This window comes from Cebidichthys violaceus, unplaced genomic scaffold (genome assembly GCF_023349555.1).
Source record: "Cebidichthys violaceus isolate CVI_PGR_0920_01 unplaced genomic scaffold, fCebVio1.0.p SCAF_40, whole genome shotgun sequence".
In the NCBI taxonomy this organism is placed as follows: domain Eukaryota; kingdom Metazoa; phylum Chordata; class Actinopteri; order Perciformes; family Stichaeidae; genus Cebidichthys; species Cebidichthys violaceus.
The window spans coordinates 1832332-1859735 of record NW_027176595.1 but is presented as its reverse complement, the minus strand read 5'-3'; the positions used below and the strand labels follow the sequence as shown (position 1 = coordinate 1859735).

Sequence of the window (27404 nt, the reverse complement as noted above, 5' to 3'; positions counted from 1 at the left end):
CTTAATGTTGTTTCTTCATTTATTTATTGTCAATTACTGTATTATTAATTCATCAAATCATTTACAATTCACTTTCCAATGTAATCGAGGCAATTAATTGTCAATTTTCTGCAATAATGAATGCTAGAGATGTGATGTAAATACTATTCTATTTTTATAAACCATATAAATCACAAAGGTGTGATGAATTCAGTGTCATTACTGTAAAAGTCAGTAACTTGAGGATGTACATACGGATCATGCAGCCACTACAAACGCTTGGATTGTCAATGGAATATTTGTAGCAGATATTTGCTGTTTCTTTGTTGCTTAATTTGAATAAACTATAAAACAATCGTCAACAGGCATTTTGTGGTAATTGAGAGGAAGACACAGACCTTTTTCATTTGTAGATTTCTTTTACTGTCGTTTTCAGTTACATGTGAGTAGACAGGTAGCTAAAACACTACCATGTTCAAAACAATCATCACTTCTTGAGAAGCAATAAACAAATGAAAGAAAACATTCGAGTGCTCAGTATGATGTAACAAAAATATGGCAGTAGTTGGTACATTTATCAACAAGGCACCAACGGTATCAATATTTGATTTTTGTCCCTGCTTCTGTATGAGGTTGCCTGAATAATAAAACCTATGTCTGGAGTGCGAATGTCTCTCTGTACCAGCGCTGGCTTCTAGAATTCCTGCCTCACGTGTAAAGGGCAGCTGGGAATATTGATGAGGTTCAGAAGTGCCATACCTTTGTTTCACTGGACAGTGAAGGAGTGATAATGACTGCCGGTGAACAGGGAGGTGATTAAAGGAAGTGTTTAAGATGAGTGGCATAGGTATTCATACTAACAGAGTAAAAAAACACAAGTATATTGTCATTGTTTATAGAGAAGGGGACAGTCCCCCAGTCACACAGGGAGTGGAGGCAGACTGGCTGAAATCATCTGTTAGTCCACATCTTTTGACCCGATGCCTTCCTGTTATGCTCACACTTCAGTGGAGGTGAGCGTTGAGGTCGTACTTCTCGCAGAATTTGTCCGTGAAGGGGATGCAGGTTAGCAACTCGCACCATTCACACTTGATTGGGTAGACGTAGAAGAGCACCACGAGGCCCGAAAAGAGCCCGACAAACACCAGCAGGAAAACAATGATCTGACAGCGTTTGCGGTACAAGTCCATACGGCCGAAACTGATGTAGGGTAAGATGGCGAAGGACAGGAAGAAGCCAGAGATGAAGCCACAAATGTGGGCAAAATTGTCGATCCATGGCAGCAGCCCAAAGGCAAAGAGGAAGAGCACCACACACAGCAGCTTGGTAAAGGCCCTCCAGGGCTGGGCAAGGATCTGCCAGCTCTGAAACAACTCCACGAACAGGCAGGCCAGGATCCCGAACTGAGAGCCGGCTGGGCCCACCTGGGACACAAAGAGAGCAGAGAGGGGGCGTAAGCCTACAAAAACATGGTCACAAACATTTACAATGTGATTTAAAAGCATTATTTGATGTTCTTAGTAAACCTGATGAGCTCCTAAATGGGAACTCTCTGACACATAATACGACTGCGATGGTCCTGCACTGATATTTTGTGGGTGTTAAAGTGTTGATCACCTCTGCTCTATAGGGCAAAAAGATGGCTGAAGCTAAGTTGCCAGTGATGCCACTGAGAATGTAAATGATTGAGATTCGCAGCCAGCCCGCCAGCTTCTCCAGGTCCCTCAGGATGGTCATCTGGAAAGCCACCGACACCAGGCAGTGAAGGATCCTGGGAGGACGGAAATGGACAAGGTGCTCACGTGTGTCCAATGTCACACGTGTGTGTGTGTGTGAGAAAAGATGCACGTGTTGAGAAGATAAATCCTCTGTGCAGACGAGGCAAACCACTCAGCAGACCGATGACTTTGCCCATCAACAAAATCAGTTTCTATCTCATTGAAGCTTAATGAGTTCGTGTACCGAGGGCACTTTGTTTAATTACCCAGGAGACAGATAACAGACAGCATGAGGATGAAGCCCTGCTCTTCTTAACAGTGAGGTTAGCTCTTTGTGCTGACTGACTGACAGGTCTGAACTACACTAAAGTAGTGCTGTCAGTCTGAAATGCACAGTGCATAACTGCAATTTAATCATCTGCATGTAATTAACATGAGAGCAACCCCTGCTACAAGTGAATACATCTTTCACCTAAGTATCTGTATTAAGACAATCTTTCTAATCCTTTGTTTTGTTGTAATATCAGATATGAGAGGAGAGCTACTGACAGCTGGAGACAATTTTCTTGTATATGCACAACACATACAGTCCTCGAAAACACTGATCTAGTACCAGGCTGAGACAAAGTTGACTTCAGTACCTTGTTTTGACTGATGAATAGGCTGATAGGCTGACCGTAGTTAGTAATATTTGCTTTTTTATATGATTCATGTTTGTAGCTGAAATATTTGCACCAAAAAAAACACATTTAAATGATTATTTTTAACATAAATTATACAACAATAGCCAAATAAAATACAATCTTAAAATAAGCAAAACTAATTGTTGACAGCTTCTGACTCACCCAGCATGCAGGAAAAGTGAGAGCCAGAGCCTGTAAAACTGATCTGGGATCTCAGGGTTGAGGAAAGGCAACAGTCCACACACATCGTCCATGCAGTGCACCTGAAGAAAGACGTAGCACAGCATATATTAGGTAATGGCCCTCAGTTATAAATATACTTTTAATGTGACAATCAAAGATCACAAATAACATGCAAATGAAGACCGGCTCAGAAGTGTTGCAGACATATTTCAGCGGCTCTCCTCCGAGCAAAATAGTTTCCCTTAAATACCTTCTCCCCATGAGAAAATAAAACGTCTCATTTGTGTATAATAAGGAGGAAGTTGCTTACTTGAGAGCAGAGAGTAGCCTCCTCGTGAAAGTAGCCGTTCATGAAGTCACAATATTCCCGGGATGTGATTTCACACCTCCAAGACAAATAGCAGCAATTAATAAATTAGTAAACTAGTCATGTTTTTTTAATCATGTTTTCTACCAGTCCAGGTTAAATTGTTCATCATAGGTACATCAGCTCTCCTCACCTCCCTTTGGTTCCAATGCAGCATGGTCGGCCTGTGATGGTACAGTCTATATGAGGCAGGTTGGTGTGGTTCCCTGTGTTGTACCTGGTACAAATCTAAAAGCCAAAGCAGTATTATTTTCAATTTTTTTCAGCAGCGAATTTAAGTATTAAATCTTCATCAGTGCCAAAATGTTATATTCTTCCAAGATTCATCAAAATGAAAATATCACATTTTTACTTGTTCCAAGCCCTAAACTTGTGTGTTTTGTTGAGAGGGTAATGAAGAGATATTCTATGATTACGAAAGAACAATTACAAGAGCAAATATAATTAATTCCCCCGAGCATTTCATCAAGGTCAGATCATATGTGAGTGATCAGCTTTAACTTTTCACACACAGTTTCACTGCACTTACCGGCCACTTGCTGATGTCATCAGGCCATTCATGAGGTGATACTGAGGCAGGCTCGAGACATATCCTGCAGAGAGAGAAACACACATTATATTTACCAGCCAGTATCAGTTCATTTATAATGTGCGATGAAAGAACTACTAGTGTATCTTACCTGGGATCCTGATGACACACAGAGCCATATTGTCTGTCTTTACCATGTAACTGGGGAGTGCTGGAATGCCTCGGCCACTTTACCCACACAGCTAGAGTACTCTAGAAATAAAGCCACAAAAGATGGGGTTAGAACTTCTCACCGCGTTTGTCTGTGGTGAAATTATAAAAGGTCAAGGAACACAAATAAGAACTGGGCTTGTTTACAGACCGAGCACTCCTCCTCTGAGGTTTGGACGCAGCCGGAGCGATCGTTGCGCACACAGCAGGCAGAGTTGCGTTCGATAGCTCTCTTTTCCCTGATAAGATCATGCACCTGTTTGTCCTGCCGCATGCATGGAGAGAATTTGGCCCCCAAGTGGATAAGAGCTTCCTAGCAATGCATAGATAAAGGGGGGAAAAAAACCACATCTAAAATACAGTATATATTTAAAGACATTTACACATGATTATTGCTTGTATTCTTCTATCAAGAGAAGAGTGCTCACCGACCCCGGCCCAATCCAAAAGTTCTCCTGCTGTACAAACTTGACATTTTCATACACACCTTTGTTTCTTAAAACCTATGTCAGAAGACATACAAATCACAAAGAGTACAATCAATATGAGAGGAGTCACAATGAGATGAAAATATTGTGAAAGTGTGTTAACAAATCATCACAACTGAGCCGTTACTCACAGAATCAACTGTCTCATGCTGGGAAAAGCCCACTGGTGCAATACCATAGATGCATACAGCCAAGATAGTGATGAGCAAATGGACAACGGTGATCCAGTATGTAAAAAAAGGCCTAGAGGAGATAGAGCGTATACATTTAAAAAAAAAAAGAGGGAAAACACTATAAGTCAGATCTATGAAGAGGTGCAGTACCTGTGGTCATCCATGTCCTCGATCTGCCTCTTGACGTAGCTGTCAATGCGCTTGCGGTATGTGCGGTTTGTGAGCTTCCCTACCATGCCCAATCCATAAGGCCTCTTCTCTCGGGCAAAAAGCTTCTTGACAGGTACAACGATGCGCTGGCCACGCCGCTGCCCGGTAACGCTCACCACCTCCTGACGCAAGGGCACCTTTGGTGGTCCTGGTGTTCCTTCTTTGGCTTTGCGCCACCCTCGCTCCAAAGGTCTGGAGAGGTAACAGAGGAGACGACACTTCTGCATTATCTGGCTATAGCATCAACAGATCAATAATTACATGTTTTTGTCAGATTGGTTTTCACTAGAGCTGAAAAAAACTCAGCTCTAGTGAGTGCATATGCGTATGTGTATATGCATACCTCTCCAGACCTTTGGAGAGGTATGCATATACACATACATATATATATACATATATATATATACATATATATATATATATATACATACACATACATATATATATATACATATATATATATATATATATATACATATATATATATACATATATATATACATACATATACATATATATATATACATACATATATATACATATATACGTATATATATACATATATATATATATATATACACATGTATATGTATATATATATATATATACACATATATATATATATATATATACATATATGTATGTGTATATGCATACATACATACATACATACATACATACACACACATGGTACATATCAAATACAAAAAACAACCATCTTTTCTTCTTTCTTCTTTTACCAAATCACTTTATATTGTACAGTTACTGTTGGTTTGACATTTAGTGCAACTCTCAGTAACATGGATTGTGTTAATCATTATTTTTTAAATGATGGTATCAGTACAGTCTGAATGGTTAACTCGGTGGCCACAGTTGCTTACAGCATGAGATGACTTCTTTCCAGCTCCGACTTATCGAGGGCGCTGCCCGTCAGCTCGGTCTCGTCGTTCTTGCTGCTGGGCTCTGCGTCTTTCATGGCCGCCTCAGACGGCGACTCAAACACCTCGTCTGCGTATGTAGACAACTCCTCTTGCATCATAATATCCTAGAAAGAACATTGTGGAAAGAAAATAGAGTTGTTTTATTTAAATGAGAATTATTATTCAATTGTAGATAAACATGTTTGCACAGTAAAGGCAACACAACAACATTGCTGTTTTTCCTGTCTTACTCTGGCAAAGAACGACGTGTCCAGTTCATCAGGAAAGTCAATCATGTCCTCCTCCATGAAGCTGGCGGGGGTGAAGCTGCGTCTTTGGGCCCGCTTTAGAGTGTTCTCCCGTATTGAGCGCCCCTGAGACAGAAACACACACAAACATGTGCATTAAGAGCCGTCACATCCAGTTACCAATAAAGTCCAATAACATACAGAAAGGAACATGGACAGAGTTTTGGTACACATATTCTCCTGTTATGTGAGAATATGTGTATCAAAGAAAATTATATATTTATATATATATATTTATGTTATTTTTTGAAAGCATTGTACAGATGCATATTTAATCTGTTAAGTGGATCTCATCCCTCTCATTCACCTTGACCAGCGCTGCTGCCGCCCTGAAGCTCATCTTTGCCACAGACTCCCTCTTTCGTCGACGAGGCAGTCGGTTGAGACCTGAGCGGGAGCTAGTGAAGGAACAGAGCGACGCAGCTCCAGGGGTGATGGGGGTCTGAGGCACGCTGTAGCCATCCACCTCCTCCACCATACGAAAGGCTCGTCCTCGTGCCAATGGGTCCACAATCTGGAGACCAATGGGTTCAGCAAAAGGCAGTTAGAAAGAGCCGCACAATGAATTATCAAGACAGAGACATATTTGACCTAATAATATCAATTTAACACAAAAGCAATGCTCAAAGTAAGGAGAATTTTTGGTCATAATGCACCTGTGTGCCAAGTTTAGGTCCCAGTTGATATACAAGAACCCTCTAATTTGTTTGTTTATTTTTTTCATGTTAACGTACATGATTTTCTACCATCTGCATGACACATTTTCATAAAGAAATATGGATTCAAATAAGAACAGCATTAAGAAAAGCAACCCATATGTTCCTTTACCTTTTGCATGCCATATTGTGAGGAGGGGACATAGAGAGGAGGCGGGGTTTCCGTGCTGGTTAAGGAGATGTTGTCCTGGCTGGGCAGATCCATCTCTCGTATCACCTGTGGTTTCAGCTTTCCGTAGCGCAGGCTGCAGTGGCGCAGGCTTTTCCGCTGCCACTTCTGGGTGGCATCGCCATCCTTACTGACCCCAAACCAGTCTGCTGTTCCCCTAACAGCACAAACACTGACCTTTCAGCTCTGGGTCACAAAACTCACAGCACACCTGCTTCACTTTTCATGGAGAGATGCTATCTGGCATGGTGAAACTTGAGGTGTAAGGGCACTCAATGATGACCCTCTTAAGAGCCCCGTATGTGGAGGAATGGATCACCAAACATGCGTGGGACTGACAAGACTGCACTTCCTGGGATGAAGGAAATTGCCCTAGATAGTGCAAGTAATAGATACAGTAGAGGGAACAAGCCTGGGCATGTTTATGTCCAGACACACCGGAAAAGACAGTTACACAGACACTGAATGCATGGTGGAGAGTCACAAAGTCTACAGGTTCAAAGAATGTGAGCAAGAGAGGGATATACTAGAATTGGATGCGGCAAATATGAGCCAATTTATTTTTATTCTAATTTTAATTGACAAGCAGACAGCAAATCCAATTAACGGAGAAGAGGGGAGTCTTCTGAGATTTTAATTGTGTCCTACTCTACTCCCATTCCACCAACAGTTGATGAATATACATGCAATCACGTTGTTGAAGTTGAAGCCTAATAAGTACCAGAGCAAACAATGTTACTGCACCCCGAGGGCAGGAAGTGGAAGTGGAAACAATCTTCAAAGGAAAGTTCAGGCAAGCTAGCTGTTTCTACACTAATTACCAGCTGCAGAGTGAGTGTTCAGTGAAGTTCGGTTAAAGTCTATTTCTCACTAGCTCAGCTCACTCTTTCCATCAGCGAATACGTTTTGCTGGTTTTCTGGTCCTCTGCTCTCAAAATATGTGTCAGTGACAAGATTGTACAGTTAGTAATCTAAGATATGTGTGTCTTTCATTGCAGCAGTGGACATAACCTCGCTAACCTTGATTTCTATGAGTATGTTTGAACATAGTTATAGCCCAGCAGGCTTATCTAATCAGTGTCCACTAAAGAAGCCTTCAGACATGGCATGTCAGCCCTAAAACACTGGCCCACAAACAAGTACCACTCAGAAGCAACAACTTATTGTGATGTATGCTGTTTGTTTGCCCCACTCACTACCCGGCTACGTCATTCCTGCAACTCTGAATAAAGGGGAATTCATAAAAGGACAGCTTTCGGTTTCAGGTCCTCTTATGACTCACAGCTGCAACAGCTGGTGACTGACTGTAAAACAACAGTTATTGTGAATCTTGTGAGGTGTGAAGTGAATACAATTCAAAATTAAAAGGTGACATTGGCAAAATCATGTCAGAATTATGGTTCTATATTGAACATACGGACTGTTTTCCTATAGAAAATAAGTGAGTATACACCCCTGACCCTGACACCTCTACCGTGTTGTGAGGGACTTCCTGCCGTACCTGAGCAGGGTTCTGGAGAGCGAATGGTGTTTCCTGATGCTGCGGCGAGCAGCCCGCTGCCCCTTAATGGGAACCGTGTTAATCCGCTCAAAGTGCACCCTTCTGCTGCTGAGACCAGGCAGAGCAGGGCCGGAGAGTGGCGAGAAGGGACAAAAGGAAGGAGAAGGAAAGAGAAAAGACAACAACAGGCAGTGAGAAGGAAAAGTGCAGCTGGACAGTGCTGTAGCCTTCATGCAGAGAGAGCAAAGCAGACTGTTAAGTTTAGACTTGGTTTTCATTGAAATTTAGAACATTAGGAAGGTTAATATCAGGCAAATGACAGAAACAGTCAAGCAAATTGGAAAAAGGTAAGGAGAGCAGAAATACTGAAGGTAAATGGAAAAGTTTTTTTTACATGCCATGGGACACAGGCTGCTAACATCCTCCATTATGTAAGTGTGTGCTGCTTATATTACATGCTGTAGCATTTCATTCTATAATCTGCAAAATCTGCTAGTTCTTCATTTTATAATCCAGTGGTTCTCAACCGGTGGGGTCAGAACCCCCAAGGGGGTCGTGAGAAAATTTCAGGGGGTCAGGAGGTCACGACTGGTAAAGGTTGAGAAACACTGTTCTAAACTTGAAGCATGCTACAACACACTTATATCAAGACGTTAATATATAAATCCAGTGTATTGGTAGCTGCGTTTACCTCTTTATGGTTTGAGTGATGGATGATTGGCGTTGTAAGACAGGCCGCCGGGTGTCAAAAAGGTCACGGGGTGGTGACTGGAGATGAGAGGTCTCCACTGGCATACTGATGCTGCGCAGGAACCCCTGCCTCTTCACCGGCTATACAGGAAAGGATGTATAGGAGAAGTGTGAACACAAGACATGACAAAAAAAAGACAAAAGGTGACAAAAAACGAAAAGGGGATTCAGCGAGAAAGAACACCTGAACAAAAGTGGGAGGCTCGTCTAGTGACATCTGAGCTGTGGGAATGTCCAGTCTAAGCCAGGGAGGCTTTTTCCTCTGCAGGCTGCTGGTGCTCTCCCGCCGTGGTTCAGCCATGTTCTCTGTCCCACCCCAGGCCTGCCAGCTACACAGACAGAGAAGGAGAAGATGATGTTATTATTATGAGTTTCAATGAAACACATGTCTTAGGTAACAACACATAATCAAAAATTGAAGGGGAATTGTGTGCATTTATAAATATATTTGACACAATGACCTTGCGCTTCGGAATTGTTTCACAAGAGAGCGCTAAGGTCCCTTATTTGATTCAAACATGCGTGTTCACAGAATTCTGTTCAATAGATAATAAAGAGGAAACAACTAAGAGCAGCCTACAGCCGAGTACTCCTTCACCAAAACAGCTCACAGAGCCATTTATAAAAAAAAAAAAAAAAAAGATTTTACATTACAGTCATTTAGCAGACGCTTTTATCCAAAGCGACTTACAATTCAGTATCTATCTACACACCACAGATGCAGCTACGGGAGCAATTTTGGGGTTAAGTGTCTTGCTCAAGGACACATTGACATGAGACTAGTGGAGCAGGAGCCGGGGATCGAACCCTCTGATTGAAAGGCGGCCCTGCTCTCCACTTAGCCACGGCCACCCCTAGATTGTACTGGAGACTGGGAAAGTTTGCAGTCTTAAAAAGAGCTCCTTAATTCTACAGTTCAAATCAAATTGAATCCCTCTCGGTGGTTAAAAGTTGCTCTGCATCCAGCAGACATCTATCAGAGACTAATGACTATGTATGCATTACCACAACGAGGCCTGTGGACCAAAGGAGGCACACAGTCAACCTCACCATCCGACAGCGCGTCTGTAGCTGCAGCCTTGTTATCACCAGGCCCTCGTTTTATTGTCCCACCATCTAACCTCAACTCTCTCAGCCTGCTGGTTCATTTCCTGTCGTTTACTAAACTCCAACAGAAAACTGCTCATTTACCTCAGTACACAGGCATTATTTGCACTTTAAATGATCAAGCATTATCCCGCATAAATAAGGGTTTACATAGTCGTGCTTTCATCATTGATAAAAGCAATCATTCACTCAGCAGACAGGCGGAGCGTACAAAATAATGACTGCTTTTTTTGCAAAGCACATATGTGTAAACTTGCGAAAGAGGGTGTCTCCTCAGCTAAGGAGCTGTAAAACCAAATGAATTTCAAGAACTGTTTTCCCGTCCTTAAATGAGTTAGTTTCACAAGATGTCATCGTCACACACGTCTTTGTGCTGCATCAGGGGCTTTGAGTTTTGATCTTTGAGCAGGTCACATCCTTATTTCTCTTGTTACAGATTCAGCTCTTTGAAAAAAAATCCACGGCTTTTAGTGACCACATCTGCTTCCCATTGCCATTTCACCGCACCACAGGCTTCTGTTTCAGCCCAAGTGATGATGGGAAGTGTTGTCAGTGGATCTCAGCAGAGAGGGGAGGAAAACCTCAGACTAAGGGCAGCAGGGGTCATCACCAATGTGTTAATTTTTAAACATGCTCTAGCTCTCGCTGACAGATATTACTCAATCCACCAGTTCCCAGAAGCACAATGGTATTTACTATATCATACGGTGACATTTCTACCACAATTTAGTTATTGAGCGTGCTGCAAGAGGCAGAGAAACTAGATGGGACGTTTATAAAACAGCAGTGTGCATTGTAAGTTGTTATAAAAGGTTTTCATGTTTCATTTAATGTCAGTCTGGAAGGTTATGGCCTATTAGGATTTTACATTGAATGTCGTCTGACCTCCAGTGACATTGTCTGGACTGTGATACCAGATTGGCAAAGCAGACTGGACCAAAGCCGGCTGATGCAGAGTCAGAGACTGTGGGAAACCAGTAAAGTGACACATTCTGCTTCACTCTACTCTATTCTTTGTATTACTAAAGAAAGGCTGCAAAGTAATCCGTCTGTAAATGCACTGAGAAGAATCATAACTGCAAATCCAGTATCTCCGCTTGTGCACAACAGCCCTCTCTCTTGCCCCTGGCTAGGACACCCGACATTTAATTACTTCCACCATTAGCTCAATCAGCGGGGCTCCTGATGTAGAGCAGATCAGTGACTGGAGGGGGCATCAGCTTCAGGGTTGCAGATTGAAACAGACTGGGACTGAACTGAAAGCAGGCAAAGCGGGAACCTAATTTTCCTCCATGCTAAACATTGTTTGATTGCTTAAGCTTGGGCTCCTCCTGCTGTAACTCAGTTTGCCCTGACTGATGCGTTGATGCTGCTCTGCATCCAGAGAATGTAGAAGGGATGGGTGGAAGCGAACTGAACAACATTGTTTATGCGCTTCTCCATCTGCTTTAGGCTTTTTTCCTGCCTACTGTCTCCCACTCCTCTTGTCCTTATATGCATGTGTTCTCTGTATGAGTGATTGCTATTTACAGGCCGTTACAGCTTGATAGTTTCTTTATGCTTTCTGCCTACTTGCTTGCCAGATTAAACCCACACAGACACTTAAACCCACAAACTATTCAAACCATTCAAATGAAGTGAGAGAGTGACTGAAACGTCTCACAGCTTTAGTACTAAACATCTGTATCACACACACAGCAGCAAACATGATTTTCTGATAATTCCAGATACACAGACATGTAAAAGGAGCCTTGCAGAAGAAGCCAGCAAAACGTACTGCATTAATGAAGCCGTGCAGCTATTGATATGGTTTGCCATTAGCCCACTGATCAGTGGGCCGTAGGAGCATTTGGTCACAGCCCAAGGTAAACCTCCAACGTTCCTCAGACAGCTAAGCCAAGTGCTTTGGAAGTCCGTCTCCCTCTTTCTCTCTCGTCCTCCTCCAAAGTCAACATGGAAGCTGAGCTGGCATGGGCCTGCCACTCGTGTTCAGGAGGAGTTTAACTGGAACAGTTGGCATAGTCATTGCTCGGATGCAAGCATGGCTATGACAGCCACAGACTCATTTCTCACGGTGAGGGAGCACTCAAAATGTCAGTCATCTCTCTTATCGAGTGATAAGAAATCACTGCTCAGAGAAGGTAAGACTCAAGGCTGGTCCCCGTCTGAAAAAGATGGGTCTTCATAGGCAGAAAGTCCTTCAGAAGGAGAAATACCCTTGGGGGAATGAGAGTTGATTAAATTTTGCGTTTGGCAATTATCCAGGCCGGAAGATTAGCCTTCCCTTGAGCATGTTATCTGTTCATGGTCAAGTTTGACGGTTAAAGAAATTCAGTTGTAAGGTAATGCCTTTCTGAGACAAGACTATCCTATTGAATTCATTCAACCTGATCAACTGCACAACAATGTCTTATCTCACTCTCAAGGTGATGGTACTTTTTTTCTGGTTGAGATGTTGTATGGCAACAATTCAGAGCGTGTAATAATTCCCTTCAGTGTTTACATTCCCAGCACTGATTTCAGGCACACATTCTTTAGACCACAATGATTTAATCTAGTTTCTCAAAAAAGATTTGTTTTTACTTCACGATTCACATCTGAAGAGGGAAAACACCCACACCCATAACTTTGCACTGTGCCTCGCAAGATTGGCTTCCTGCCGTGGTTTGCTCCTTGTGAGAAACTAACACTTCCTACACAATTACAAGACCCATGACAACCCTGCATGGATTATTTTTAATTATGGGGCTGACATTGCTTCTACAGGCCACTTCTCACCATTAGGCGGGGGAAAACAGACAGTAGGACAAAACACAGAGGACAAGCTGACGTCTCTCCAGGTGCAGGAACGTCCAGCAGAACATAATGAGCGGGGTTGACAGGCATAACCAGCACTCTCCTTCTCCATCTGGGGAGCTGCGATCTATTGTAATACCGTCTGCATACAAACTCAAAGCCCAATGATGTTTTCCATGCCATCATTTAATATAATCACTTGGTAATGGTCTCTAGTCATGCAGAGAAAAGGCACTGGTTTATGACAACAGCTGCCACAGGTGAGGCTGAAAGACAAACAGAAGACTGGCTCAGTGGATGGAGCTCTTAAGTGCCACCTTGAAGGCATTCAAGCCGGAGCAAAAAAAAAAAAGTGAGGGTGGGGGCCGTGCTACAGCTTCATTTTGTGCTTGTTCATTGTGCACAACACAACCAGCTTTCTCCAACTGCTCTCACACTTTAAATATGTGCAGAGGCTTGCAAGAGAGCATTGCCCTCCTGTTTCACATTCATCATAAATAAAATAGTAATCTGGCCATGGCCTCTTTTTTTTTTTTTTATTGGATCCGTCATCTAATCTGCAGTTGCCTTATTTCAAATCTTCAGTCGCTACTCACTATTGTACATAAAGAGAAATTGAGGACACAGAGCTTTTTAAACCGAACACATGGTCTCAAATGTACACATGGCACTACCATAGCACACGTTTTAGAAGAACAATTTATGAATTAAACATTTCTGAGATAGTGTTGTAAAATATATTTTTTAAATCCTCTCTATCCGGAGCCATTTCGAATCTCAGTGCATGCCATACCCACATTCCATAAGATCCCTGGCTGCACTAAACCAAGCTGAAATGGCAGAGAAGGAAACCACATGAAGTCTAACCATTATGGACAGGAGCTGGCTGGTTTCCGGGTACTGAGTGTACTCTACTGCTGTGCGCTGCTCTACAGGAGGCAGGCTAGCTGCAGCCACGCTGAGGGTGGGAGGGTGGCTGACAGAGCTGTGTCATTGAGGCTGACAAAGCCTCAGGAGGCCGGCCAAGTAGGGCCCTGCTTGCTCCCAACAGAGATTATAAAGTTAGGGTGGACAGTAGGTAGGAGGAATTGCTGCCTAGCATGCACGGGCAGTCGCCATGATGGATGACCTCATTAATCTGGATAGTGAGAAGGCCGGATACCTCATTCTTGAGAGGTGCAGCGCTTCCTGGCCCCAGGCCTTCGATTCCTGCTCACCCTCTTTCTCTTCCTGCATGTTGCTTCTGCTTCTTTGTCCATTGCAGGTCAACATTTTGACCACTTTGGCTCAAATAATTATTTTAGTGTTACCGTAACAATTTCCCGTGTACTAGCAAGCTTTTTAATATCGAGTGATGTTGCTACAATTGCAGGTTGCAGATTGCTGTCTTGCTTAAAGCCTAATGGCACAAACAGGTTATGTTTGGTTTTCCCCATGCTCTAACAGTTAGTCATTCACTATAAATGCTCCTACTATCCATTGTTCCTTATGTTTCACTCCATGCTGGAGGCAAAGCTTGACACTGGAAACAATGGAGGGAAACAAGGCTATTCAGACAGTCACTCTGCCTATGTTATTCTCTCGCTAATATAACTAGAAACATTCTTGGTAAAGCCTCTTCTCAATATAAGAAGACATGCAAAGCAAATTAGATATTTTCTGAAAAGAAATAACATCTATCAGACACACTTAAAACTACTGTTGTGAAATCAACCTTCATATACAGTAGCTGTAGTTCCCTGAAAGAGGATTTCATAACGATGAGCAGAAACTCATGACCACGTAGTCATTCTAGTGAATGGGTGGAAGCATGTGGGAGACAATATGAAGAAGCAACAGATCTGGCAATTCCCCCTAATAGACGATCAAAATAATAATTCACACTTCAGACGTGTGTCTTCTGTAGGTCCTACAGGCATCTGAGGCCCATCTGCACATTAATTGCAGAACTATGCTTTTGATCTTTATATAGCACACTGTGCTTCCGCCCGGTTTTGAATTAAGAAGCTGAAAAAACTACAAAGCTACCGATATTTAATTTGGGTGAGGAGAACAGAAACCGAGACAGAAACAGGCACTGAAATAAACGTGTCATACTGCAGAGCAGACATTAATGCCAGATGACATAACCAGTTGTGAAAGTATATTTGCATACAGAGTTACATCTACAATATGATCAATTAGAGCATTTCTCTGATGTGTGTCTTCATTTCTGGCCACTCTGGCGACTATGAAAACGATGTGACTTTAACACATGGCTTACACACACATCACTCCTCAACTAAAATAAAATTGAGCTATCCAAAGTCCAGGCTTAAAGCCTCTCTCTTTCTGCCTATTTTACGAGGAAGAAAATACTTGGCAAAATACAGCCGCGGGCCAGAGAGTGAAGTGAAACTGAGCACCAGTAAAGCTGCAGTCATCTGAATTGACCCTAGTGACATGTGACAGGCTGTCACACCAAGCCACCTTACTACATTAAAAAACACACACACAGAGAGACACAGCAGAAATATCCGTCGCAGCTGACCCTGAGATCAAATGTCACAGCTATCTGAGGGGCAGGCATGGAGGGCGGGCGGGGCTGCTGCTACTGCAAGGTGGGTGGTTGAGGGTGGGCACGGCTGCCCAGCCAAGAAGGGTGGAGAAACTCATGCCTTTTCCAATGTTTTTCACAGATCTTTAGCTCAGGCTGTCAGCACTCGGTGGGATTTTACAATGAAGACTTAACCTCTAACTCTCAGTGGTTTCACTCTGGAGTGACAGATCTGTATCGGGTCCATTGCAAGGCCCCCTTACTGTCATAACAGTGTTTACTAAATGACAGGATAGAGTGCCAGAGATATGAATAGCTCATGAAAGTATAAATGGCCTCCTAACAGCGGGCTGTGTGCATGTGGTGTATTTATAGAGCTCAACTGCAAATGTACGTCTGGATGAAACTGTAGACCAACATGAAAAACATCCTGCTCTAGATCTCTAGGCAGTGGGCTGTTTTCTGTGAAAAAATAAAGAGCACACCTCTCAAAGATGTGCAGATCAAACTACTTTTATGGAACTGGATGCATTCATTTTTCTCAGTGTCAAGAAATAACCACCAGAAGCAATATCTGTATTCACCATCGCACGGACTGCTCCGCTTCCCGTCTTCCTCTACAAAGCCTTACATATTGCCAGGCGAATGCAGGTCCTTGAAAATTGCGCTTGGTTATTTTATCGGCACAAAATCCAGCCTTTCAATGTGCAGCAATATCCTGCACAGGAAATCAATATGAAGGAGATGTGAGGTGTGTTAAAGAGTACAAAGGAACGAATATATACAATTTCTTTAATCTCAGTGTGTTCACAAACATCAGCCAACTTAATATCAGCTCTGCTTAGCACAAACTTTTCCTCCTTTTTGCTGTACAGGTGAAAAATTATTACATGCGTGACTAATTCAACACTTGAATTATTTAGTAATAAGTAGTCCTGCAGTGAATTATTTACTACATACTTGCTATTGGAGCGGCTGTGCACAGCCCCCTTAGCTGCAGCATCTTGGTTCTCAGGATTGTTAACGGACCTGGTCCAGCTCACAACCGATAGTATGGGCCTGTCTTCACTTCAGTGGAAAAATGAAGCTCACTTAGTAAATCTGTGTAATGTCTCAGTCCGGAGCTGTGGTTGTGCCTCTGATCTTGAGGAAGAAGCTGACAGTAAAAACTCCCTCGGCGTGGGCAACATCTACCTCACAGGCCAAGACAGCTAAATACGGTTAAATACAACAACAAGGGAGCTGTGTGAATATTCCATGACCACTTCAGTTAAATCAGGTAACACCCTGTTGAAGCAGCCCACAGTGAAACGGCCTTCACCACTTTGGGATAAAGCAGTTGATAAGCAGTTCATTTTTGGCTGCCAAACCTGAAACCTCTTTGTTTACCGTAAGAGCTTATCTTCAACTTACTGTATCTCCAGCTGTACTGCCTAACACAAAGTGGGAAAATCCAGCAACCCCTGAGACCTACCGTACAAATCAGTTAGTGAAATTCAACAAGACTGTGATACTCTGACCTCATCCCAGAGGCTAACAGAGAACTGTGGTACATGTTCAAAGCAACAGCGACAGTGTCCAAATAAAAATGTGGCTGCAATGAACCCACACGTCACATGGTTGATGCTATTGTTTGTTCTGAGCAACGGGTTGAGAGGGATGAGAAGCAATTAGATTAAGCTAAGATTCTGTTTGCATATTGCAAGCAATGAATGATAATAATGCAATTCATTCAATTTAAAATGGCATGGAGACTCATAAATCTCAATGCTATTTCCAAAGCATTGAAATATTTTCATTTCCTTATTTAATTTCCATATTAGACGAGGGCTGTCAAACCAGACCAACATTCTCATCTTGGAGTACAGCCCTTGTCAAAGATGTATATTTTAAAGATCTCTATTTGCACTACTCAACATAATCAGGAGATCAATAACATGAGCATCAAACTATCTGACAAGGTGATTTCTCGTCCATTGATCTGTCCTGGTTTGACGCAACAGCTTATCTAAGGGAAGAAGCTTCACACAACAAAGGGAAGTAAGCCATCTTTCTTGCAGCGCCTGGTCCTCCCAAAAGCGTCCTGAGAGTACAAACAATCCCCTCATTGTCTTTGGGAGGTTTGACATTCTCTCTTTAAGTGAGTAAGAGGAGAATCTCAGAAACAGTGTGCCCTAACAACATGTGATCCCCATCTAAATAGTTTCCAGCATGATATCAGCCTGAATCAGGCCTACAAAAGGCTGCATTGTGCGGCCTAATGTGAACTGGGCTGAACAAGGGTCATTGAGCAGCCCGATCGTAGTCACAAAAAGCAAAAGCAGGCTGAAGTTTTCATTCCTCCATCAATTGAAACGCCGCACTAAGCAAATTTACAGCTAAAATAATTACTCAGGCAAGACGAGTTGACTCCAGTGTGGTTTAGCAGAGACGTTGTATTTGTACGGTTAATTGACAAAAGCTACATCCAAGGGGACAGAGAAAAGACGGCACACACCGACATGCTACTATCACAACTGTTTAGGTTCATCTTTGTGCTCGAATCAATCAACGGGATTCAAAATACAAAAGGAGAGCCATCAGCTCTGTCATCTCACATCCTCTGATGGAGACCACCAGCACGGAGAGAGGTGCTTATTTTACAGAGGAGTGCTGGAAGGAAGGAAGTGCAGAGCAGAGTAGAGGAGGGGGGAGAAGTGCAAACCGAAGGCAGGAAACACACTGCAGACCGGGAGCATTCTGCCTGTCCGGTCAACACAACCACGGAAACAACATACATGCACAGGAACACATCCGCACTGCATATGTAAACATACACATCCCATCGCTGGTCACAGTGAAGCATCATCGCCGCACGCAGAAAATAATAGGCCCTGCTTGAGTCAGAACGGCCGCCCACTCCGGCCTAGAGCAGAGAGTGATAGTGAGATCTCAGTGCAGTGTGACATTGAAGCTGACACGTCTATTAAAGAGAGCAGATGAAGTGTGGCCTGTATCACTGGCACAATGGGAATCAGCCTGATTAGCATGGATTCAAGCAGAGGAGAGAAGGGAGGCTGGTCTTTCATGACACAGAGCTCTATAAAGTCAACTCAAAGGCACTTAAAGGGGTTTCCAAAAGCGATAGGGAATGATTGGTTAACTGAATTCTTATTGAATTATACCAGTGTAATAATCCACAACATGATGACAAAGGTCTTAAGAGGTCAACAAAATGTCAAATTAAATTTTCCAAAACAGTCCACTTCCAAATCAAATTACTCTCAGTGAAAATGAACTCTTCATTTCTTCGGGATTTGAGGATTAAAATATAACTTCTTTGGAGAAAATATACTAATTAGCAATAATTAGCAATTAGCAATAATTATAATTAGCAATAATAATAAAACTGGACTTTAAGATTTGTTAGTTTTTTTCTAAATTGGTCAAAGACCATGGAGCAAGTTTTCATTAGCTGTTGGCCTTCCATGTTCACAATCGCTGCTGAAAGTCTCAATAAGCACACTAAAGTGAATCTGGATCAACAAGTGAGGAGGAACATCCATATTAAGGATGTGAGATAAAAGTACAAATGATTGACTGCATTGATTTTTCACCACTGCAGGTTGTGAATATATGTACACATGTGGGCGAGGGAGCATGTGTGTCTATGAGTGTGTATGTGTACGTGTGTCTATGAGTGTGTATGTGTGTATGTGTAGGTGTGTAGCCTGAGTTCACAGTCAGGTGAAGGACAGGGAATATAAATTGAGGTTGTTGGTGCCAGCAGCATACTTCTGCACCAAAACACATCAACTGTCACATAGAGCCAGAGTTTCTGTTTGGATGACGGTACACACTTGATTCTGTCACAGGTAGGAGGATTTCATTTTTGCAGAGGCACCAGCCCCAGAGACCGATTCAGTCTTTTGATTTTCCCTCTGGACTGGAGGGGGGGGGAAACATTTTTGTTCCACACAACAACTAGGTCATTTTAATAAAGCTACCACATTTATATCTCTTTCATCTGATACAGGAGCAAATATGTGGATGAAAGAAAATCAGAAGAGGCAAAGAGCCATCATTAAAATAATGTACACACACACAAAGTGTATCTGATTGAGAATGACTTAAAGAAGATAAAGTAGTTTGACCAACGGATACGTGCTTACCCACAACTACAGAATGTAGTTCCCAGCGCTGGATGTGGGGTGAAGAGCACACACATCACTCCCACATCCATCCACTACAACATCCCCTCTGCTCAAAAAGGAGTAAAATGTACTTCACTAAAATCTCCTTCAAATTTACTCCACATCAGAAATCTGTGGGTCTGACGGTCACTCAGTCACTGTTGTGGGACACAAATGTGCGTCACAATGTGTATTTGGCAGAGGCTGTGAACAAGCGTGAACAATGTAAATTGTGGAGCAATGATTCAGATAAATGTGAGGTGAGATGTGGGCGTCAAAGCCAGTGAGAATCATTCATCACGGCAGTGGCCTTCCTATAAATGGTTTTCAAAAGACAGTTCACAGAAAAACCTTTCAGATGAGAAAGAACATTCACACATCCACGTGTTACTCTCTACATGGTAATCATGTGGTTTTAATAGCACGGGATTCATACTGGTTGCATTAGATGCACCAATTCATATAAGCAGCAAAAGTATTTTTACAATTTTGTCTTTTTCCTACACAATTGAATATTTTTAGACTCAAGGGTGAAATAACTGAAAGTCTCTTCCAGAGATTCCCCAGACTCTGATAAAGGCTACTGTGAGGAAGTGAGGAGGATCTCAAGGGAACACCCAGAGCTGAGGCCAGGGTCTCTGAGCTGGGATCAGGGAGATGTAAAAGTGAGGATGATGGGGGAGAGGAAGGAGGAAGAATGAAGCCATGCAGCTTGGCCAAGAGATCAGTGGAAAACTCCCTACAAATGCACAGGAAAACTGGGAAGGCTGGGGCAGGTCCTCTGGGACAGTCGCAGCTCCAGTGACGGGGGAGGCCTCCTCAATCCTGATTTAACTTAAGAAAACACACAGACTCCATTTTATGGAAATAAAGTCTGTTCACCGCTCAGGTCACAGGGCACACATGTAGGGATGCTTCCTTTGTCTGCTCACGGGTTTGACAAAAAGCAAATGTTGTGACGCAGCAGCGACAAATGATCGGGAAGCGTGATATTGGTGAGGAGACAGAATGTCTAATTCAGACAAGTTGAAAGAAGTGAAACAACAACAAGAAAAGAAACTCTCCCTGAGTGGGAGTACAAACTCCGACAGCCTCCAGGAATAAATTACTTTTGATTTGTATAACTGTTCATATTTGTTTCTAAGAGAATATGCTTCACCACATATTAGTCTTCTAGCGTGATGCCTTCACTATAACTGGGCGTGATCAACTGGGCACCATAAATGAGAGGCTTTACATCATTTTCCCTGGCACGCGACATTACAAGCTCTGTCAACTGGCAAATGGAAGGGAAACTTGGCACGGGAGTGAAGAGAAGCAGAGGCCGTAAAAAAAGGAAAGTTGAGCGTTACAGAATCAGGTACATGTTCAAATATGCCAACGACGCCTGGCTTGATTCCATGTCAGTCCGTCTGACTGACAAACATTGAGCACAGTCCAACAGATTTACCAAAATCTATTTGAATAAAAAAAATTAAAAAAATATGAGACTTGAGAAGATGCACCATGGGCACACTTTAGCGATCTCTCAGCACTCATATTTCCACATTTGATGGTTCATGTTCATTCAACAGAAAAGAGCATTCAAACCGACTAAGATCCACCTCTTCCGAAAAAAGCCAGTAAAAGAAAAGTCACAGAGGAATCCAAAACACACCCTCATTTCTGGGAAAGCTGCTGGAATGAGTTTGGTGCATGGTATGTGATGTTGGTGGGACTGTTGAAACGGTCCAGATATAACTGTGTGTGTGTGTGTGTGTGCAGCTCTATAGAGGGAACAGTCAACTTGAGTTTAGCAGTCTGGTACACAATGAGGATTCACAGCCTCTGGGTATGACGACAGACATTGCCAACGATCTGGGAAGGGGGGGGGGGGGGGGGGGTTATCCTATTTAAAACTGCACCCTCATCGCTGCTGTAACAGTGCTGGCATACTGTATCAGTCAGGGTGTTCCTTGAGTTGGTCCTCCAGCCGGACAATGATATGAGAAAAAGTAAACGACAACATTACAACATGTAAGGCTTGTGCTGCATGCCTCCATGTCTCCAATGAAGATTAACAACATTTTCCTTCTGTATTTTGAATATTAAGTTCTGGTCAGTCCAACTCTTCCGTGTAGTAAAGTTTTACAAGTTGTAACGCAAATATATTGTGAATATGGATGAAATAATTTATCAATGACAACACACCAACAACAACTTTTGGGTTGCCAGATTTAAAAAAAAAAATCCCTGGTGCATATCCTCATCTTGCATAACTTGCACTTGTCTTAGTATGCAGTTGTTTAATTCAAGCAGGACTCTCTCCTCTCCAATGGGCAGTCAAAAACCAAAGTCATAATAACAGTCATCAGCACAAAACTAAGGCCATTTCTAACAAGGATACTGCACAGATTTTTTTAAAGTTAACCATCAAGTTATATCACTAAAGCTTGTGTGAGCTTTGAAACAAAACCCTCGATCAAGGCATTTCACCCAGGTAAGACGACGCAATTGCAACATAGCTTACATATATATTTCTGTCTCGAGGCACCGGGTAAAGTAAAATATTTATTGGGTTATCTGCGGATACGCCCTCAGAGAGCTCTTCACGCATGAAGAAGAAGATCAAAGTTCAAGGAGCCACTGCAGTTTGTCTATGAGTGCCAGCCTTCTGGGAAAAAAAAATTCCCACAGCCCTGAAAATGAGCATTGTCCTGAGGTTAACCAGCCTCAGACACCGTGTCAGTGAGAACAGAAGCTACGGGAACGAAAACACCCTGTAACTACAGACCCGAAATTAGATGTTTTCATCTCTGCTGCAGCCTAATGTTGGCCTCAACCAAATAACTGTAAAAACAATTCATAGTAACCTGTACTTTCAATTTAGTAACGCCTCCAAATTTTCTCCAAACCTGTGCATCAAAGGTTTCTAGTAAATTCTGTGAATGCTGGTTCATGTATGACTGTCTGGCTCATGACAGATGAGGTGCTGACTGAGAGAAGGGCAGGGTGGCATGCCGGCAGACGGAGGAGGCCTCGGAGGCTCAGAGGTAGACCTGAAATAGCCACGCTGTATTATAGCATTACATCACAACTGACTTCACCGTCATGGCTGCCGCTGCATCATGCCACCGCACAGATGTCATAGGATGGGAACAGTCGAATGCAACGGCTGTGAGTCACACAACCGAGACGTCAACAGCGGAAGAAGGCAAGCAAACAAGCAGCCATAGGATGATGATCTGTACGAGCAACAAACACCACACTTCCTGTTTAATTAAAACCAAATGCACCCCACCGATATAAAGATTGTTTTTTTTCCTGCTAACATTCCTTATTGTGTAGGCAGGACAGACACTAGAGACACAACACGATTTCTGTTTTTCCACAAATACCACATTATTTGACATGCGAGACAAATCACTGTTCCTGCTCCTGACAACATAGTCAGAACCGTATCCAGATCAAAGTCAGAAAGGTACGAGCTGAGCGAGCACGGCGAGAATGAGATCAAACACTGCCTGTGGGCTCTCTCACCATCAATCCCCTGTTAAAACATACCAGACATGCCTTTTAAGCTGATGTCTGTTTGAGCTCGGTTGTGGGAACAGTTGTAACCAATATATTTAGCAGGAAAGCATGTGTATTGTCTCCAAAGTAGCAGAACGAGTCGGTTAACATGTTTGACCTCTCCAGACACTGCTGCCGTGCCCCACGTTCACAAAATCAACTCAGGAGGCAATCTTCACTGTAGCAGTTTTCACACAAAGTTGCCTGTGATGACAGACACATGACAGTCTCACAGAAATATGTAATTCAGCTCTAATTCACTTCTACACTATACACTCACAGGGAGTAGGTCGATCCCTAGTGGACTGGAAGCACTGTATGAACCTTCAGGAATTTAATTTAATTTAAAGTGAAGTAGCCAAAAAGTTTCCAAAGTTACTACATATCTTGAGCTGAATTTTTGCAAAGCAAGTATAAAATAAGAAACATTTTATGATGATTCCCTGCGCGTGGTGTCTTGTGTTTTTATATATTTCCTCAAAGTAAGAGTCATTTAGGCTCACTGAAGAGTGGGAATTCTAAAATAAGGACATACAGAATATATAATATTGAGTGATTGTATTGTATAGGGTGGATTTTAGAAGCTGCTACAGGGAACTTAGCGTCCTGTCAGGGTTCAACAGAATGTGAACATGGGAAATGTTGCAAGGTGCAATATATGGGATTCACAGCATTAATACAGCAACAAACAATATATATGTGAAGATATAGTGGAATAATGTCTACCTGTCTACCTTCCCTCTGTATGTTTTAATTCGAGCTTCTCCTTGCTTTGTTGACATAGCCGGGCCGCCCTGCGTCTGCTTTCAGTTCATGTGAGCCGTCGCCTGTAACACAGGATTCTCAAGTGATCAAACTTTCAACTTGTGATACAGATGTGTTTGTTTGAGAAACAGCCTGAGGTTATCTAGAGAAGCATGTGCTCAGTACACATGGGACTGTTCAGCCCAGTGACGCTCACTTAGCCTGAACTCAGAGCGAGGTCTGTCCAGAGACGGAAGAAAGCGACCAACAATCACAGGGAGCACACCCAGGTTTGGGAACCGGCAGATTTTAGAGGGCTTCTTCCAGGAAATCTATTGCTGAAGACTACGTCATCTCATCAACAGAGCATCAGATCTACAAAGGGACATTCTGGGCTAAATAACTGTGCCCTGCTTGTAGATGCAGCATCTTGAAGTGATTAGGCCACACATGAAAAACATCGCTATGGTGGGATTGTGGACTGCTGTGAGATGTATGGAAAGAAATACCTATTGAAGAATGGCAATGAATGAAGGTTGATAACAACAGCACTGAGCATATATCAAATCCCACTGTTGCTCTTTTGAAGGTAACACCTTGAAGCAGTTGAGCACTTGGCCAGACTGACAGACAGACAGATACCGCGCCATGAGTCATGCAGGCATGACTACAGTGTGCCCCCCTCTCAGCAGCCCCCTGAAAAACTCACATACCAGCCAGTCAACACAGGCCAGCCTGGATGGTCCACCTGCCTCAGCAGAGCTACTCACAGCTCCCAAGTATCACGTACCCACATGCACCCACATAAGCATCCAATCACACAAACACACACACACACACACACACACACACACACACTGGGAATACTCTCTACGGGGTCCAGTTGGAGCAGATACAGAGGATGAGCACTACTGCCACTATCACACATCAAAGCCCCTGCTTTATTGGTGTGATTACATCACCCAGAGCCATGATCCCCCTCCCACCATGTGATACGGTTTCAGGAACACTAGGCACACAAACCAGGCCATGTGCTCCTATGTCCTGTCTGCCAAAATAACTCAGCAGTTTCTAATACAGTACGTCTACGGTTTCACTTCAGTCCGCCCAGGTATTGTAGGACATCGGAGCGCGTAACCTTTCAGATGTCAACAAGTTTGCAGTTTGTTCACATGCGAGCTGCTGTCCTGGAGCTCTCAAACTCGGATGAGTCAAATCTAGAAATTTAGGTGACCCCTCCATGCAAATGATTTATGGAATTTATGCCCTTTTGTGACTGCCTGCCATGAGTCACCATGTGTTAGTTCCTCATGAAAGCCAAAGTTTGGAAGAAAACAAAGCTTTAAGGAAGAAATAATGCATGCTTTCAGGTTCAAAGGGTACAACTGCTGATGATATGAGAGGCAACTGCTGTCTCACACTCTGCTCACGCACATTTTCCCCATGAATTATGCAACATTTGTGCGTAACAAAGTCACCGAATAATGCATTAACATACACGATTGCCTTTGAGGAAGATGATGGTGATGCTGATAGTGAAGAAGGAAGAGGAGGATGAGAAGGAGGAAGAGGAGGAGAAGGAGGATGACAAGGATGAGTGAGGTCATGGTGTGACTTTATGCATGGTGTGTTGCATGATTAGTCAACATTTAGGTGCATTCCTTAGTAGAACATTACGATTAGGCCCAGCCATCTTCAATCAGTCTCCAGCCACATGAGAACATGTTGCCTGATCTTGAAATTAAACCATCCAGCCTTCGGCTCATATAGTGTGGTTCTAATTAAAGTAATATCTCCCTAATTTTGGCCAAGTTTTATTAAAATAAGAAAAGAAAGTAATTTAGTTTCTCAGCCTGTGGCTCATTTCGGACATGAGGCTCAGTTCACACCTCATTCATTCCACTTAAACCTTTTCTTCAACGTGTATGGTATTTCACTTTTTTAATTGTATAAAAAAGGTGATTGGGCCCTATAAGGTAGAGCCAATTATACTACATGAGCACTTTAAATAGCCTTTTCACTATGACAACTCCCCTACAAGCAGCACAAATGGCATCCTGTAACCGAACTGTTCCTCTGCTTACTATGTCCAGCCTGTATATGAACTTTTCCCATTTTGACCAATTGACCAGCAATTCAATCGACTAATATAAGCTCGTTTATCCTCCTCGATCGCGACCGATCACGACGCGTGAGCGCTTCCTCCGGCTGCTGCCTGCCTTCCGTATGGGCGACCACAGGAGACGGTCAATAATGACACAACTTACCCTTATAACAACCAGCTCAGATGATCACCAGCAGTGAAAAAAATCCGGTTACACAGATTAATTTTTTCCCCAGGCAGCAGATGAGATGATTTGTCACATCATCCTGATAGAGGCGCAGGAATAAACGCGCTTCTTTTCCCACCCCGCAGATGTTTTTAAGCCAAGCCCGGTGCCGTGGTATTAAATCAGGTCACTCTTGATCACACCGGCAGAGGCAGTCCAGGGTGGCGTTACCGAAATGTCGCTGCCGTCCGGTTCTCTGCTTCCCACCTACAGACAGAGCATTCCCACACTGCTCCATGAATCGACCCGGGGTAAGTTTTCTTCCGCCGGTTGTAGCCTAATTCAGTTTGACGGAGAGTCAGCCCCGCCCTGGACTGGAGACGGTCTGTGGAGCGGGCAAGCCCGTCAAGATCACCAACCAATCGGTGTGTACACAGGGAGGCGCTGCTTCTCCCGGTGAAAGGCGGTGACTAAGCGATATCCTCAAGTCAGAGTGGGGTCCGGGGTCTGAACCCGGGTTTAACTCTCTCCATCAACACTGATTCTCTTCAAAAAAATATCCGTGAACCCCAATCAATTACATGTTTAACGACTACAATCTAAATTGTCATCAATTCAACAAGGTTTTCTGATAATGACGTCATAATAATTTTGGGATCTACAGTGGGATGAATGGGAGAAAGTAAAACCAATTCAGTTCAAAATGTAATTTGGATTATGTTTAACGTTTAAAAACATCTTTTAATTGTTTTAAGTATCTTAAATGCAGCTGGAGGTTCAGATGTTAAGTACAGCCTACTGCTTGACCAATTAGATTGGAGGACGGTAAAAACACACCGGTATGTGGAATTACGTGTTATACGGGCTTTTATTTTGTCTCAGCTATCGTCAGCCTGGGTCATCACTGCAACATGTTATCTACCCAGACTAATTATGGGCCTAACGCGTCTTTTATGGTGTATATGAATCAGCATGTAACAACAACATAATATAGGTAGATTTCAAAATAAAAGTCTCAGTGACAAGCCATGAGGATAAAACATTACAAAAAAGAAAGTTTAGCTCCATTTTTAATTTTTAGAAGTAGAACTGGTGTCATTATATTTGAGATGCTATTCTTAATATTTTTTCTAAATTGTTCCTCTTAAGACTTATTTATGACTTACAAGTTTAACACTATAGCACCACCTTAAGAATTTGTCACCCTGCATTTCGCTGCACATATTGCATGAGATACATGTGATAAATAAAACCTTTGGATCTTTAATCAAAACCCAAAGATTGGACTTTTGCAGTCATCATAGGAACTGTGGGTCATTTCAG

General features: G+C 42.8%; 1 protein-coding gene across 5 annotated transcripts; it reads right to left on the bottom strand.

The window, feature by feature from the left end:
* Window positions 1-384: 384 nt before the first annotated feature.
* Window positions 385-26438, bottom strand: rhbdf1a (rhomboid 5 homolog 1a (Drosophila)). 5 transcript variants are annotated; one of them, XM_068728080.1, is made up of 19 exons: window positions 26079-26438; window positions 9089-9233; window positions 8846-8985; window positions 8155-8262; window positions 6597-6810; window positions 6076-6282; window positions 5712-5834; window positions 5422-5585; window positions 4481-4732; window positions 4289-4400; window positions 4098-4172; window positions 3821-3982; window positions 3611-3711; window positions 3460-3523; window positions 3064-3158; window positions 2874-2949; window positions 2543-2643; window positions 1597-1750; window positions 385-1403 (listed from the first exon to the last, which is right to left on the bottom strand). In XM_068728080.1, exons 2-19 carry the CDS (start codon window positions 9203-9205, stop codon window positions 984-986), a joined length of 2685 nt encoding a protein of 894 aa, XP_068584181.1. In that variant the 5' UTR covers window positions 9206-9233; window positions 26079-26438; the 3' UTR covers window positions 385-983. The 5 variants fall into 5 exon arrangements, with proteins under 5 accessions (XP_068584181.1, XP_068584183.1, XP_068584184.1 ...); XM_068728082.1 differs by having other exon boundaries at window positions 8155-8259; XM_068728083.1 differs by having other exon boundaries at window positions 8155-8256.
* Window positions 26439-27404: the final 966 nt, after the last annotated feature.